This window comes from Nematolebias whitei, chromosome 12 (genome assembly GCF_014905685.2).
Source record: "Nematolebias whitei isolate Nwh7 chromosome 12, NemWhi1, whole genome shotgun sequence".
Taxonomy (NCBI): Eukaryota; Metazoa; Chordata; class Actinopteri; order Cyprinodontiformes; family Rivulidae; genus Nematolebias; species Nematolebias whitei.
In genome coordinates, this window is record NC_056509.1 from 44122357 (window position 1) to 44139114 (window position 16758).

The 16758-nt window shown below is 40.3% G+C and overlaps 2 protein-coding genes across 2 annotated transcripts in view; one reads left to right on the forward strand and one right to left on the reverse strand.

Moving 5' to 3' along the window:
• Positions 1–983: 983 nt before the first annotated feature.
• hsdl1 (hydroxysteroid dehydrogenase like 1) lies at positions 984–4433 on the reverse strand. The gene is made up of 5 exons (XM_037685645.1): positions 4002–4433; positions 2075–2520; positions 1748–1831; positions 1252–1392; positions 984–1117 (listed from the first exon to the last, which is right to left on the reverse strand). Exons 1-5 carry the CDS (start codon positions 4219–4221, stop codon positions 1046–1048), a joined length of 963 nt encoding a protein of 320 aa, XP_037541573.1. The 5' UTR covers positions 4222–4433; the 3' UTR covers positions 984–1045.
• A 3083-nt stretch (positions 4434–7516) lies between these two features.
• tbc1d32 (TBC1 domain family, member 32) overlaps positions 7517–16758 on the forward strand; it is an 83952-nt gene continuing 74710 nt past the window's right edge. Inside the window, exons 1-12 of the mRNA XM_037685646.1 lie at positions 7517–7681; positions 7790–7954; positions 9690–9867; positions 10163–10234; positions 10535–10654; positions 11250–11328; positions 12283–12386; positions 12477–12538; positions 12757–12901; positions 13030–13089; positions 14582–14681; positions 15817–15951. Coding sequence (XP_037541574.1) covers positions 7527–7681; positions 7790–7954; positions 9690–9867; positions 10163–10234; positions 10535–10654; positions 11250–11328; positions 12283–12386; positions 12477–12538; positions 12757–12901; positions 13030–13089; positions 14582–14681; positions 15817–15951 — 1375 coding nt within the window. The 5' untranslated portion in view covers positions 7517–7526. The remainder of the gene's footprint in view (positions 7682–7789; positions 7955–9689; positions 9868–10162; positions 10235–10534; positions 10655–11249; positions 11329–12282; positions 12387–12476; positions 12539–12756; positions 12902–13029; positions 13090–14581; positions 14682–15816; positions 15952–16758) is intronic.

Genomic DNA, 16758 nt, shown 5'->3' on the forward strand with positions numbered 1-16758 from the left:
GCTTGCATCGGCTGAGTGAAGTGAGCGTGCCCAGAACTCGATGTTGCAGTTCTTAGAAATTTAAAATGTCAGTCAAAAATTGTTATAAATATGAAAAAAAAAAAAAAAAACGTATACAAGTTGCTTCAGCGTATAAGTTGCAGGAGCACAGAAGTCTGTTGGAGTCAGCCTCCCCATCACGGACATCTACACCTCCAGATGCAGGAAGAGGGCCACCTGCATCATGAAGGACCCCACTCATCCAGCACACACACTTTTTGCCTGCTCCCCTCAGGAAGGAGGGTGAGGAGCATTAAGTGCAGAACCACTAGACTGAGGAACAGCTTCTACCTTGAGGCTGTTAGACTCATGAATCCCTAGTTAGGATGATCACTGTGAAAAAAATCACTGTAATTCCACTTGGTTGTTGATATGTGCTGCTGATTATCCATGATTCTGACCTCATACCGCTGATTATTTCATGTTGCTGTGTTCATTCGTCCTCATCTGCTCAGACTCGTGTTCGTGCTGCTGCTGTTCGGCGTATTGTTTTGTACTATTAGTGCTTAGTGTATTAGTTTAGTGTAGTCTTAGTTCATGTCGTGGATCTTACCGTTCCACTTTACAATTTGTATTTTCGTTGGATGTAACTGGGACCCTTGGTACATAGTTTTGTTCCACCTCATGTATCACATGTGATGTGAATGACAATAAAGAACCTTGAATCCTATACAAAAAACGGCGACTTATACACGGGAAAATACGGTAGTTGAGAACTTCTTTATGTTTAATTTCATTGTTTGCATTGAGCACCTTTAAGACCATCTTACATAAAACAGCTCTATCACATTACTGCACTACGCATCTGTAATACATTTTTAACGTTTTATGGCCGCAGAACACTTTGGTGGTTTATTTAAACACAGGTTTTCTTCTACGCTGTTTAGTCCTTTTTTGAATCACTCAGCTTCACCACAGTTGGAACATTAATTGAGACATGCGGTTTTGATGCGTGACGATCTCCATGTAACAGATGGAAGAAAAAAAAAAACAGACTTTTGAGCTCCTAACTGGCACTGATGAGCATCCGCGATCCGAGAATCCAAATCCACTCTGGAATACACCTCATCAGGCCATACTGTGAAGAAGAAAATATTATTTTTATGCTTCAGATTTGGTTTTCCGAAATAAGACGGAACAACTATAAACAACACAGTTGACCACAAATCTTCTTGTTGAGGACTAAAGGCACAGATTTGAATGTGTACCAACCTGCAGAGTATGAGGCCAGTACCCGGTGGTTCTGTTGGAGACCCCCAGTGTGGAGATGGCATGGCGAGCATAAACCTCCGGCCTTGGAACAAACCAACCATCCTTCGGTGATGATGATGGTTGCAACCTGCCTGAAGCTATCTGGAGTAGCATACATGAGGAGAATGTGACTTCACTCATCTAATAACACGTTTAAAAAATAAAAAATAAAATCAGTTTTATTTCAGGGATTAATTAATAGCATACAAGATGAACGTAAATAAAATTATTCTGGTAGTATTTTAAATTTGGGCTGTGTAATCGCAGCAACAGTTCTTGACTTCTTCATGGATAAAATTGTCAAAACTTGGAAAAATTTCTTCAAAAAAATCACCGCTGATTAATCAGAAAAAGACAACAAGAAAACAAATTTATCAAGGCTCAACCTGAAAACTCTCAGCCCTTTCCGGCACCAGAATCAGAACAAAAGTCAAATATTTAGTAAAAGTTCGATTACCTGGAAAGGAATCAGACTTTGAACAAAGATCCCTTTGTCCCTGTACTCAAGGTGAAGAGCTCTTGAGAAATGATCCAAGTACCCCTGAAAAGTTGAAAAAATTGCATTGATATGTTTATTTGTGAATATAATCACTGGAAAAAAACGAGCAATGGATGATAAAATTTCGTTTAACTTGATTGTAAAGGAAAAAACCCATAAGTTCTACTTGAAATGCACTTGGTAAAGTGATTCCCTTTCCTTGCTTTGACTAACGAAGATCAATGTTCTCCTTTTTTTAGCGAAACGCCTGCTGTGAAAGGCAGTTAAAGAAGGTGTAGGTCTTACGGTGAATGCTGTGAGTGCCACTCTTCCACGCAGGGGTCTACAGCAGGCCCCTGACGATATATTGACCACAGCCCCTCTGCAGCGCTCTACCATCCCCGGCAGAACCAGTCGGGTCACCAGAGTAGCAACCACAATGTTCTTATTCACTTGATCCAACAGGTCGTGTTCAGGCGTATCAATCAGACTGCGAGGGAAAGCCGTTGTATCTTGCACACAGTTTACCAGGAAGCCGATATCTTTACCCCTCAAAGCGTCTTTGATGGGTTTGCTCGCCGCTCGGCCCAGAGAGAAGTCTGTCAGAACGACAAGCGTTTCCACCCCATAGGTTTGAGAGAGGGACGCAGCTGCATCCCTAATGACGGTGTCGTCCTGAGTGATGAAGATGATATTAATGCCGTGTCTGGTCAGCTCCTCAGCATACGCGCTGGCTACAGGCTCAGATGCACCTGACAGGAGAAAATAAAAAGATCTCTGTTAAATAACAATTAGTACTAACAGATTGAAAAAACACCATCAACAAGCCGCTAAACACATGTACACAAAATGTATTATCGCCAGCTGCAGAAAAACTAAAGCAGACAATGTTGTTTGTTTTCATGTGTCAGCAAAATATCTCATGAACTACTGGACAAACTTTAATGAAACTTGCAGAAGTTAGTTATCGGATGCAAAATTACAATTAACTTTTGGAGTAAATCCAAGATGGCCACAGCAGCCAGATGAAACACACAAATTGTAAATATACATTCATATTTACAGAAATTGAGTTAAAATTGAATGTGATAGTAGCTGAGAGTCATTAACACAAACACTAATTGTGACGCCTCATAATGAGGTTATTGAGATTGTTTCAAAGTTTGACCAAAATGGCTACTACTGTCCTCAATAAAAGATTTTAATTATAAAATAAATACTGGTAGCTATAAGAATGACTGAAAGCCCAACAAAGTTCAGTCAGGTCCTCTGGACGGTTTCTTTTTTTTTTGTTGAAACAGTTTGTCTTTCATCCAAAGGACTTCATCAGTCCGAGGAGCCACACCAAACTCAGTCCCATAGGTAGAACACTCACATAGTGGGCCAATCACCATGGTGACCATATCACCATAAGATGGTTTTTGGAGTCTGCCCTCTCCCCTGTCGACTCCTCTGAGGTACCAAAGTGGTTCAAAACGTCTAAGTTCATGCTCAATAATCCAGGTAAAAAAATCCAACAAAGTTAAGTCAGGTCCTCTGGACATTTTCTTTTTTGTTGAGACGTTTCGTCCTTCATCCAAAGGACTTCATCAGTCTGAGGAGCCAAAACAAACTCAGTCCCATAAGTGGCCCACTCACAAAAAAAAGAAACCGTCCAGAGGACCTGACTTAACTTTGTTGGATTATTTTACCTGGATTATTGAGCATCAACTTTAATGTCTGAAAACATTCAACGTTGATACATTTTCTAATTCCAGGTTACTAAATGTTGATAAACAAATGACAGGAAACAATAAGATTAATTTAATAAAGTTTAGTTGGACAAAGCAAGAAATTAGAGGCCTTTTTTGTTGTTGTTTGAATCAATTTGACATTTTAACTTGTTCATTGTGGAATTAATTGTGATAATACGGTTTTCAAAACTACTATTCGTGCTAGTTTTCCTGTACTTTTCACGAAACATCATCAAGAAGCGTGAGGTATCTGGGACGCTGCAGTTTATAACCTTGTCCTGAGCTTGGCTCTTCCTCACGAGGGAGTTTTTCCTTTCCACTGTCGCCTTCGTGCTTGCTCAAGATGAGAGTTCTGTGATGGAGTTAAACTCAAAGCAGCCTGCTCCTCAGATAATTAATATTATTAACTTACTTTATATATATGAATGTTTCTGTAGTGACTTGGCGCTATATAAATAAAACTGAGCTGAATTGGGAAAAAAAAAAAAAACTGGTCTCACCATAAATTACAGCCCAGTCACCATATCTTTGGGTCAGCTTCCTGCTCGGGATCATTCTCGGCAGGAAATGGACCCTAACCAAAGTGCAGCAGTCATTCAGCAAGATTACTGCCTTCCTGGCCGCATACAGAGCTCCCACCAGAGCCAGGGTCTCAAAGTAAGAGCTGCACGACCGAGAAATTTCTCGGTACAAAAAGGGGAAACTGTCTACCGCCGCCATGCTGGTGTTCGCCACTACTCCGATCTCTTGTTTGTCATTTAAAATTCACCAAAAAAAGATGCTGAACTGTAGTAATAAAAACAATAACAAGCAAACCAAGCGTGAGAGTAAAAACGCAAGAAATTACTGATAAAACTTTTTTTTTTCAAACGTTTTACGGATTAGAAACGACTACTGTTCACTACCTGGTAGAGAAACAAAACATTGGGTCACGTGACAAAACGCGTCACGGATGCTGCTTTCAAAGTTCATCGAGAAGATCCGTCAGAATGCGTCCAAATCAACAATAACGAAGAATAGTTTCAAATAATAAGTTAGTTTTAGGTGATTATATGTTTAATAATTAACATATTTTCTAATTATTAGTCTAAATATGTCATATTAGGTGATAAGTTACTCCTATTTTGTATTTATACATTTACAAAATAAATGTTCCAGTTACGACTGTACTGTGAACACACCACAAACTAGTCGTTTCCATGGAGACACGGTCGTTGGGAATTGCTATCAGCGGAACGCTACAAGGATTAAATCCTTTAGCAGCGCAAAAACATGTAAAGTTGTTGTATTCCTCATCCGGTGCCTTTCTGTTAAGTTTAATGCCTTGTTCCGCGCGAATGCTTTTTGGTTTCTTAGCTGTTATTCCAGCTAAACTCGTCTCATTTCGCCTTAGCTTCGGCTAGCTGCGTTTTTAGCCAGTGGCAGCATTTTTAGCTGGGCTAAGAAGGAGCTAATTTTGAGGCTTCAGCAGAGTTTGTTGATTTGTGCTGACCCTTTTAGATGTTTAATTTTATTGTTTTGGAAAAAAGCAGGCAATTGTGACCGTTTAATTACCGAGGAAGCTTGTTTAGTCTTACCTGTTGCGGATGAATTGATGGGGAGAAACTGCAGGGTGAAGGGGTTCTTTCCTGGTAAACTATGATTACATTTGTTTGATCAGTTCTGCAAATCTGCTTAAATAACATTTATTCATCTAGTCTCTGATGTTCAGTGGGTGAAATATTAAATCAGAATTTGGTAGAATATGGGCTTCCTAGCTTTGTCTCACTGCTTGAGCCTTATTCAACACAAAATAAATTCACAGATAAATGCAATTTATCTATAATTTACTGGCGTTCAAAATTAAATACTCTGTAATTTATGTTCCTGATGTAGAGGCATCAAAACTGACAGGCATGATACAGGTCTGTACTTACCTGGTTTTGTACCTGATACATACTTTGTAAGTACAGTACCTGGTTACTGCCAGGTTTGTATCTGGTATGTAATGGGCAAGTAAATGTATCCAGTATGTGCCTGATATTTACCTGGTAACTTCAGATAAATACTGGGCACACACCTCAGACATTTGCCCTGCTAGTACCGTAAATAACGTGTTAAAATATTTATTTTACATTTATGATGAAAAGTGTATAAAGTTTATTCTTTTGTATTTTATTCCCATTACCTAACGATAACGTCTCGGGGGAGGGAAAGCGGTACACCACCAACACTGTTTATAGTAGGGGTGGTGGGCTGCTGACCTCAACTCGGGATGTTGTGGGTCGGTGGGCGGAATACTTTGAAGACCTCCTCAATCCCACCGGCACATCTTCCAATGAGAAAGCGGAGCCTGGGGACTCTGGGTCGGGCCCTCCAATCTCTGGTGCTGAGGTCACCGAGGTGGTTAAAAAGCTCCTCGGTGGCAGGGCCCCGGGGGTGGATGAGATTCGCCTGGAGTTCCTTAAGGCTCTGGATGTTGTAGGGTTGTGTTGGCTTACGCGACTCTGCAATATTGCGTGGACATCGGGGGAAGTTACCCTGGATTGGCAGACCGGGGTGGTGGTCCCCCTATTCAAAAAGGGGGACCGTAGAGTGTGTTCCAACTACAGGGGGATCACGCTCTTAAGCCTCCCTGGTAAGGTCTATTCGGGGGTTCTGGAGAGGAGTGTCCATCGGATAGTCGAACCTCGGATTCAGGAGGAGCAGTGCAGTTTTCGTCCTGGTCGTGGAACAATGGACCAGCTCTACACTCTCAGCAGGGTCCTGGAGGGTGCCTGGGAGTTTGCCCAAACGGTCTACATGTGCTTTGTGGACTTGGAGAAGACGTTCGACCGCGTCCCTCGGGGCACCCTGTGGGGGGTACTCTGGGAGTATGGGGTACCGGGCCCTTTGATACGGGCTGTTAGGTCCCTGTATGACCGGTGTCAGAGCCTGGTCCGCATTGCCAGCAGTAAGTCGGGCTTGTTCCTGGTGAGAGTTGGATTCTGCCAAGGTCGCCCTTTGTCACCGATCCTGTTCATAACTTTTATGGACAGAATTTCTAGGTGCAGCCAAGATGTTGAGGGGATCTGTTTTGGTGGACTTAGGATTGCGTCTCTGCTTTTTGCAGATGATGTGGTCTTATTGGCTTCATCAGATCTTGATCTACAGCTTTCGCTGGAGTGGTTTGCAGCCGAGTGCGACATGGCTAGGATGAAGATCCGTTCCTCCAAGTCCGAGGCCATGGTCTTGAGCCGGAAAAGGGTAGAGTGCTCTCTCTGGGTCAGGGAGGAGGTCCTGCCCCAAGTGGAGGATTTCAAGTATCTTGGGGTCTTGTTCACGAATGAGGGAAAAATGGAACGTGAGATCGATAGGTGGATAGGTGCAGCGTCTGCAGTGAAGCAGGCGCTGTACAGGTCTATCATGGTGAAGAGAGAGCTGAGTCAAAAGGCGAAGCTCTCAATTTACCGATCGATCTACGTTCCTACCCTCATCTATGGTCACGAGCTTTGGGTTGTGACCGAAAGAACGAGATCTCGGATACAAGCGGCCGAAATGAGTTTTCTCCGCAGGGTGTCTGGGCTCTCCCATAGAGATAGGGTGAGAAGCTCGATCATCCGGAAGAGACTCAGAGTAGAGCCGCTGCTTCTCCACGTCGAGAGGAGCCAGTTGAGGTGGCTCGGGCATCTGTTTAGGATGCCTCCTGTACGCCTCCCTGGTGAGGTGTTCTGGACACGTCCCACCGGGAGGAGACCCAGAGGAAGACCCAGGACACGCTGGAGGGACTGTGTTTATCAGCTGGCCTGAGAACGCCTCGGGATTCCCCCGGAGGAGCTGGACCAAGTGGCTGGAGAATGGGAAGTCTGGGCCTCCCTACTTAGGCTGCTACCCCCGCGACCCGACCCCGGATAAGCGGAAGAAAATGGATGGATGGATACCTAACAATATTTAATGTGAAGTTTTATGTGAATTGATCTCCATAGGGGGAAAAAAAAAGTCATCTCCTTACATTCGTGTAAATTAAACAAAGTAATTATTGTCGCTTTCATACATCAACAGCAAAAATGTCTCAGTTGTCAGCTGAAGATGAGGCAGAGTTACAGTCACTTCTCAAGCAGCTTCTGAGGAGCATCAGTGACAAGATTTCTGGCGCACCATCTACTGAATGCGCTGAAGAGCTTCTCCTTCACCTGGAGGAGACGGACAGAAACTTCCACAAGTAAGGCTAGCAACATGCAGTGTAATGTTCACTTAAGTGTGAGGCTTTAAGGTATGTTTTTCATATTGTTTATTGCTTAGTGTGCTATGACTACTCTTTTGATTTCAGTTATGAGTTTGTCAAGTACCTCCGTCAGTATGTGGAGAACTCTATGGGGACTGTGGTGGATGAGGAGATAAAGAACCTGACCAGAGTAGAGGGACAACATGCAGTTGGAGCGGGACACGACACGCTGATTCATACAGTGACTCGAAGAACCAGAGACTCTGCTGAGTGAGTGTAGCTCAGAGTTTTGCATAAATGCTGAGTTGGCATTCACTTCATATATCACGATGTGCAGCTAATTCAGGTGATGGGTGCTATGATTTAATATTTTAACATTTTTGTATTTTTATTCTTTTCAAAACATTTAACTTTTTTCGTAGATGTTTTCTTAAGAAAAATACCTTGAGCCCTCTTCAGCTCCTTCAGAAACATTTAGTTTGATATCAGCTTCAGCATATATATTTTTTAGCTTTTGTCTCTTACCGCTACTTTAATCTTTTAGCTATCGTTCTGATACTTTTATGTTATAAGTGGTAAATGGACTGTTCTTATATAGCGCCTTTCTATCTGATCAAGATACTCAAAGCTCTTTATACTACAATCTGTGCCCATGTTTACCCATTCATACAACACTCTACTAGATCTGTACAAAGACTAATCAGTGCTTTCATACACTGATGGGACACACATTGGAGGAAATGAGGGGTTCAGCGTCTTGCTGAGGGACACCAGTGTGTGACTGCTGGTGGAATCAAACCCCCAACTCTTGCATTGGAGGACGACTGCTCTATCCACTCAGCCACAGCCGCCCCTTTATAGCTACTACTCTTCTAGTTTTAGCCTTTAGCTGGCCTTTTGCTACTTTTAACTTTTATCTACGGTTCTTCAACTTTTAGCTTTTTGATAGCTTTTTGCTACTTCTACCTAGATATTCACTATTTAGCTTTTAGTTAGTATTTTGATACATTTAACTTGACCTTTAATAGTTTTAATTAGTCTTATTTGTTTTAGTTAGCCATTTGATGTTTTTAGCTAGCCCTTTGCTACATATAACTTAGGGATGCACAATATTATCGGCATGGTATCGGTATCAGACGATATTGGCGATGAAGTTAAATTTTGGACATCGGCCATTCCTTCAAAATAACTCACCAGTGTAAAAGGTGCTGTTTTTGTATGACAACCCAATGACAAGGATGCCTGCAGCGCCAGCACAACGTTATGACGTCACACGCGCCGTTGAGTTTCAATTTGTGAACATTTACAAATTTGCACTGTTCGAGTGTTGTCATTGTGTAAGAGAGAGTGAATGTCATGAATACATTTGACATTAAACATAATCCAAGTTGAAGTGTTACATAATTTTCAGCCCCCTTTTTGGCATCTGCATTTGGTAGCAGGCCAAATTAACAAAGACCATGCAGAATAATGTAGTATTGCAATTTCACAGCAGAGAAAGCTGTGTAGTCTCTGTAAGTAGGCCTAAGAACCAAAAACCCATTGGTATTGGTATTGGTTATCAGCCAAATAAGTTTTAACATATCGGCATATTGGATATCGGACAAAAATCCAATATCGTGCATCCCTAATATAACCTTTAGCTAGCCTTTTGTTGCGTTAAGTAGCATTTTGATACTTTTAGCTTTAAGCTAGCCATTTGGTATGTTAGCATTTAGTGAACATTTTGCTCCTTTAGAAATGATTCCATTCCAATGTATTTTAGGTAGCCTTGTGATGCTTTTAGCTAGTATTTTGCTGTTTTTAACTATTTGCTTGCATTTTGCATCATTTAGTTTGTGCTCTGCTTTTAGTTCAAATAACTCTGTTTCAGTTTATTGAACAAATTTCAGCAGAGTCATTTAGCACTCAGGAGTCATCCTGTATTTTTGCAGAAAGTGTAATTTCCTCTGGTTTATTATATATTTAATTCACATATCTTTTTTTGTTGTTTGTTTTGTAACAGGTATCAGCAGATGATGCAGACTTTGAAAAACACCATGATTGTGGTTGTAGAGTCTCTAATCAACAAATTCGAAGAGGACCAGCTGAGGAAGGAGGAGCTGCACAGAGAGATGGAACCGAGTCAGTCCAACAGCCAGTTCATTGATAACTGCTCAGACAGTGACTCGTCCTTCAACCAGGTTGGAGACATGCACATATCATCCAAATGCAATAAATGATTGTGTGTTATTTAATTTGTTGCTTTATGATGAGCCACAGTGAAGTTCTGTACCCTGGGTCCAAACTCTGGCCTTGGGTGCAAAAATGTACGTTTCCATGTCTGAGAGCAGCTTTATACTGTAGATTATAAATAGTTTTAGAGTATGATTTAGTCAGATCTGCCTGAAATCAATTGAGAAATCAATTATTTAATATTTTGGTCTATGCCAGATAGAAATTCTTGTTTTTGTCTTTTTTTCTTCTTCTTTTTTTTAGAGTTATGCCTTCATCAGACAAGAGCAGCTGCAAGTTTTGGCAGAAAAACTTGACCCCACCAAGCCCAAAGAGGTAGACGGGAAAATCTGAGCGTAGTACTATGTTGTTCTTTTTGTAGGTGTACTCGAGAACTTCGTACCGCTGTTAGTACAACGGTTGTAAAAATCAATGAGGTTATGTACATGGTCTTGCACCGTTGTAAATCTAAGTTTTCATTGGATAATTAGGAAAATGTAGGCCTTAAAGAAGACCTTCAGTAATTAAGTTTGATTTGTGTTAGCCTTTCAGAGTAAACTGCCAGTGTTTAATGAGATCAATAAATGTCGGTGTGATGAACAACTGTTTAGGTCGATGATGTAAATGTGTGTTCAGGTGCGTTGTGATGCTCTGCGTGCTCTGTGCTGTGCTCCTCCATCTGATGTGTTGAGCTGTGAGAGCTGGAGCGTCCTGCGTAAGAACCTCTGCGCTGCTCTTACTGAACCCGACCTCAGCGTGAGTCCTGAGCAGCCTCTTTTATTCAGTGCAGGAGCTGTCGATGTCCTACTAATTTAGTTTGAATTAAGATAACAAATGTAAAACACTCATGTAATCAAACTGTTGTAGATGTAAGTGTGTCAAGTCTGTTACATCAGTTTCACTATAGTAACCTGTGCTGGCATCATCTGGCCTGGCAACAAGCTGTTTTGTTCACGAGAGTGCTGATTGTATTTATCTGGAGTGATGTCATCAGGATTTCCAGCTCTATATTTAAAAAGGTGGATGTCTAAGCTTCACAGTGACATTAAATGAAGGCATTTCCCTGTGCCTTGGAAGCTAGCAGAGAAAAATGAGAACAAGGGACTATTTCTGAATAAATACCTGTTAGGAAACTTCAATTTAAAGATACCTTAGGAAGAGTATTTACTATTTTAGTTACAGGGATTGCTAGATGGTGTCTTTATGGTTTAATTTTTATTCAAATCTCAATTAAAACAAAAATATTTAACTTATTCTGGACTGTGCTTATTCCAACACATTTTGCCAGCACAGTTCACATATATTTTTGCATGTCTATATTACCATTTAATTTTCCTCTCACCTCTGTCAGGAGAATGTGATGCAGTTTTTTGCTAAAAGCTTCTCTTCATCTCCACTGAATGTGACGCGAGAGATCTACACAAACTTAGGTAGGTCAATCTTAATGGACCTTTCACGGTTTGAACGTACCGTCCAGCACCTTCATATCTGTAACAGACATGGTTATTTTTAATAAACAAGGCTTTTAATAGTCCTACTTGATGTGTCTACAGTCACATGATTGTGCAAGGTTATATATCACCATTTTGAGGGATCTAGATCACGTAAACAATTCAAACTCCAACTGTAAAGAAATGTCTAAATGGTGTACCATTTACCTCGATACAACAAGTATAACTAAAGATGTAAATGGTAAACATCCCATACTTTCTAAATATTTTCATCTGTCCTAAAGCAGCAAGAGAGGAGGAAATGGTGGACAAATACTTGCAGGATTAAAGGACTGCAGCTGCATCAAGCTCCTTCCTAAGCTTAGGGTAATGTCTTATCTGAAAAACATGTTCTAAATTCAAACATATGCTTAAAAACTGTTATGGCAGCACCGTACACAGGTTAGACTGTTGTTTGGATGTTCAGCTGATCTATTTTGTTAGCCTTCTACAGTTCTACTGTTTTAGAACCAGTTCTTACAGTTTTAATATTGTGGGAAGATTGCTGATATGGAACTTCCAGTGTTTTTAACTGTTTACGTGATTTAGTCCCTCAAAATGGCTGCCACCTGTGTGGGCGATCTGTAGACGGAACCAATGAAGGAAATCTCCTTTCCCTTCATTAATGTTCAGCCTTTTATACAGAAGTTAGTCTTATTTTCAAATGTTTGGAGATTGTACAGCTTTTACTCGGATACTAAGAAGTACGTTGTGGAAATGATTAAATACTTGTGCAAGTAAATTATTTACAGGACACATACTATTTATTTTATTATTTTGTTAGCAATATTGTTAAAATGTGCATTGCAAGTGTACCTTTACAATGCATTTAACAGAAAATAATTTTTGCTGTGCACATTTTTAAGACGATTAATTTGCCGTTTTTCCGAGCAGCAAAGAGTGTGGAAGCAAGTTTTCTGACTCACAAGCTAAGCTTTCCAAGTGTCTCAGCTGCTGTTAACATCAACAGTCCTGAGATCAGTCGACTTCTCAAACAGGTACAACGTCTCATCTCTAGTGTCTCAACTGTGTCACTTTAACTAAAACGTATCTTACATTTAATACACTCTTTGTTTGTTTCACGTCAGGTTCGATTATTAAATGACTTTCAAAAGGAGGTGACTAACTTCTGGATTCGTCATCCAGAGAAGTGAGTTGTTTAGTGAAATTACAGTCAACAGGTTTCTTGTCCCACTTTTGGTTTTACAGTCTGCACCTACCATTTGACATGTTAAAGGTTTATATTTTAGGAAATCCACTGTGAATGTGGATGTTTATTAGCTGGCAGACATTCTGTAATTTGCTTTTAAGCAGAGAAATCTGTTTATGCCGATTCCTTTTTGCTTTCTTCTTTCTGTCATGCTTTAGATACATGGAAGAAATCATAGAGAGCACATTCTCCCTGTTGTCCTTCCATCATGACCGTGGCTTAACGGAAACAGAGAAAATACTGGAACCAGTCCACTTACTGGCTTTACTGGACGTTAAAGCTACATGGTTTATTAAATGGATGGTGCGTAAATCAATGAATGTTACGATTTAGACGTAGAATACATTTTTTTATCTATTTACTAGACATAAAATCTTTGTTCATGTTGAACGTATGCTGTTTCTGTCCTGATTAAACTGTTTCTGTCTCAGCATGGCTACTACAGCAGGACTGTGGTTCTCAGGCTTCTTGAGAGAAAATACAAGTCTTTGGTGAGTGTTTTATTTTTTTTCAGTCAATATGTCTCAGCAGCGGGCGACATGGTGGCTCAGTTGGTAGAGCTGTTGCCTCTCAGAGAGAAGGTTGCTGGATCAAATCTTGGCCGGGGGCCTGTCTGGGTAGAGTTTGCATGTTCTCTTCGTGCATGCATGGGTTTCCTCCCACAGACCAAAAACATGCGTTAGGCTGATTAGTAACTTTAAATTGTCCCTAGGTGAGAGAAAGAGAGTGAATGGTTGTTCGTCTCATTTGTCTCTATGTGTCCCCGTGATGGACTGGAGACCTGCCCAGGGTGTCCCCCATTTCTCACACAGTGACCGCTGGATATGTGCACCAGTGACCCCCGGGTAAAGATAATGGATGGATGAATGGATGGATGGATGATGGATAGATGATAGATGGATGGATGGAAAGACAGATGTATGTATGGATGATGGGTGGATGGATAGATGGATGGATGTATGATGGATGGATGGATGGACAGATAGATGGAAGGATGGATGGATGGATGGATGGATAGATGGATGGATGATGGATGGAGCAGGTAAAGATGATGGATGGATGGATGGGTGGATGATGGATGATGGATGGATGGATGATGGATGGAAAGACAGATGTATGTATGGCTGATGGATGGATGGATGGATAGATGGACTGATGGATGGATGTGTAGATGGATGGATGGACAGATGGATGGATGGATGGACAGATAGATGGATGGATGGATGCATGTATGTTGGATGGATGGATAAATGGATGATGGATGGATGGATAAATGATGAATGATGGATGAAGGATGATGATGGATGGATTAAAAATTATGGATGCTGGATGGATGGATGGATGGATGCATGGATGATGGATGGATGTCTCAGCAGCTCTTTTGTACTGAAACATTTGACACAAGAGAAAATCACGAGTGGAACCATGAAGTATTTTCCAGACAATCTGCCAGAAACTAGAACATTGTGCTCGTTAGACAACACCACGCATGAAGTAAAATAGAAATTCTTACTCACCAAAGTAAATACATTTAATTTCCTTTATTTAACCAGATTTAAAACCCCACTGAGGTAATTTCCTCACAGGGATTAAAAAAAAATCTAAATCCTGGATTAGTAAACCATACTGGGCCGATGAGTTTCCTATATTGATTACTACCAGCTACATGTGGGTTGTATGTGTTTAATGTGGCTGTTTGTGGACAGGTGCTGTGTCCAACATACTACTAACACTGCACTTGAGAAACGAGTTGTATTTTATTTTTTTCTATTTCAATCCACTCTTCACACTTTAAAGAGGATTGCCTTGGAATCATCCCAGAAATTGTCTTTTAGGATTAATCAATATTTATCGCAGTGATCCTGAACCACTCTTCCATTACAGTAAAAATCCTCATCTGTGTGCTTTTGATTTTTAAAGCCGCCGCTCTGTTGTATGCAGCCTGCACATTTCAGAAACAGCTAAAGGTTTGGCTCTTTTCAGGTGCTGGGGGCTCTTCAGCAGTGCATGCATTACAGCGACTCCTGTGAGCGTTTCACAAGTGAAGCAGCTGATCATCGTTCAGAGCAGCAACGCAATCCTGGTAAGTAAAAGTCTTTATAAAAGTCTCAGTCTCAGCTTTAAAAACATGTTTAAACATCAATTTTTCATGTGTTTAGTCTTTTACTTTAAACTAACCATCAGCAAACTTGCAACAATATTGATTTAACCAAACCTAGACTGGATCTTTTAAGAGCTTAATGAGCACGTATAGCTGAATTTGATGCTTGTGTATATATATATATATATATATATATATATATATATATATATATTTAAGTTTTTACCTTCTTTATATGTTCAGTTGCGTTACTGAACACACACTTTTCCTGCCATTATCAAAGGAGACGTACATTATTTTAAGTCTAATATCAAAAACAACATAAAGCTCCTTTAGTTTTATATTTCAAATTATTTGCACTATATTTTACCTTCTTCTCTTTTTAACACATTGTCTTATTTGAATATGAACAGATCTTTTTTCTACCTTTTGTCTACTTGTACAGTTTATTGGTGGACTGACAAACACTCTTGACTTATTGAGTTTGGCGTTGTGCCTTTTTTGCCGTACTTTAAGGCATAAAATATAAAACGAGTAACTTTGCAGGAGGATTTTCTGAGTTCCATTCTGAATTGCGCAGCCTGCTGTGTGCGTTCACTTGTCAAATTTTCACCAGCTTTCTGTTGAAATATTTAATTTATACGCATAAAAATACCGACCCACCACCAGTTAAACTGCTAACGTTCAAGAATTGTACGTACAATATGTCACCTGGTCTGTTTATCCCAATAGAAATGATTATAGCTGAATGTCACAACAGTATCTCCTGTAAACAATATTATTTTATAATTTTTTTTTTAGCTTTTTAACTATTTATTCCAAATAATGTAAAACAACAACAAAACAATTAAAGATGGCTGTTTATATGATGGGGTGAAACATCGCGAAACACACACGAGCAGTTTATAACGGTGGCACTTGGTAGAAAACTGAATCTTCTTTTTGTTTTATCAGGATGTTTTTCAAAGGGATAAATAAAAAGGATTCTAAAGATTATGTAAAATTACTGCAATCACTTCAAAGTAGTGCGATCAGTTTTAATAGTTTTAAATACATGCTGGAAACGTGAATTAGGTGGATGTTGACATTTTTCACATCTTGTTTTTTGTTGTTTCAGGTTCGTTGCAGAGTGTTTACTCCAGGCAGGAGCTTGAATATGCGTTCTTCGTTCACTCTTTGTGTCTCCTGGGCAAACTCATCGTCTACACCAACGGACGGAAGCTCTTTCCCATCAAACTGAGGAAGCACAAAGGTTTGATACGAGACTCGTGCTTCCAAAATCTGTTTCACGATTTTCCTTTTCGACTCTTCCCCACTGTGAAGTGAAAAAGTCTGCGAAGAGCTGAATATCATAATCGTTCCTTGTCTGATGGAAATGCTGTTACGTCATGTAAGTCAAATGTTTAAGGGCTGCTGAGGTTGATACTTTATTGCCATATACTGATTTATATCTAGTCTTTTTATCGATTTTAAGCAAAGCAATCTTTACAGCCGTTATTTTACTTAGGATTGTTACATCAGCACAGACGTGCCACTCCCTCTGTCTGTCCTGTGCAGTGTTTATTCCTCTCCACTCCATCTTAATCACTAATAAAGTTACATAACGGTGTGAGTGGCACACAGGCAGGACAAATGATAATTGGACTGCACTTATATTGCACCTTTCTATATAATCAAGATACTCAAAGCTCTTTACAACACAATCTATCCCTCGTTTACCTCCACACATCTCTACTACATCTGTACAAAGCTAATCTGAATCTATAGAGACTAATCAGAGACTTTAGATCACATTCAAACATCGATGGGACACACATTGAAGGCAATGAGGGGTTCAGTGTCTTACCCAGGGACACTTCATCATGTGACCCCCAACTCTCCCATTGGAGGACGACTGCTCTAACCATTCAGCCACAGCTGCCCTGATGCTGCCATGAGCAAGTCATCGCCTTCCTTCTTAAAGCTGATTCAAAATCAGCTGATTGAAGTGATTCACTGCATTAAAAAATTCATCCATCCATCATCTTTACCCACTTCTTCCCTTTTGGGTCATAGTGTC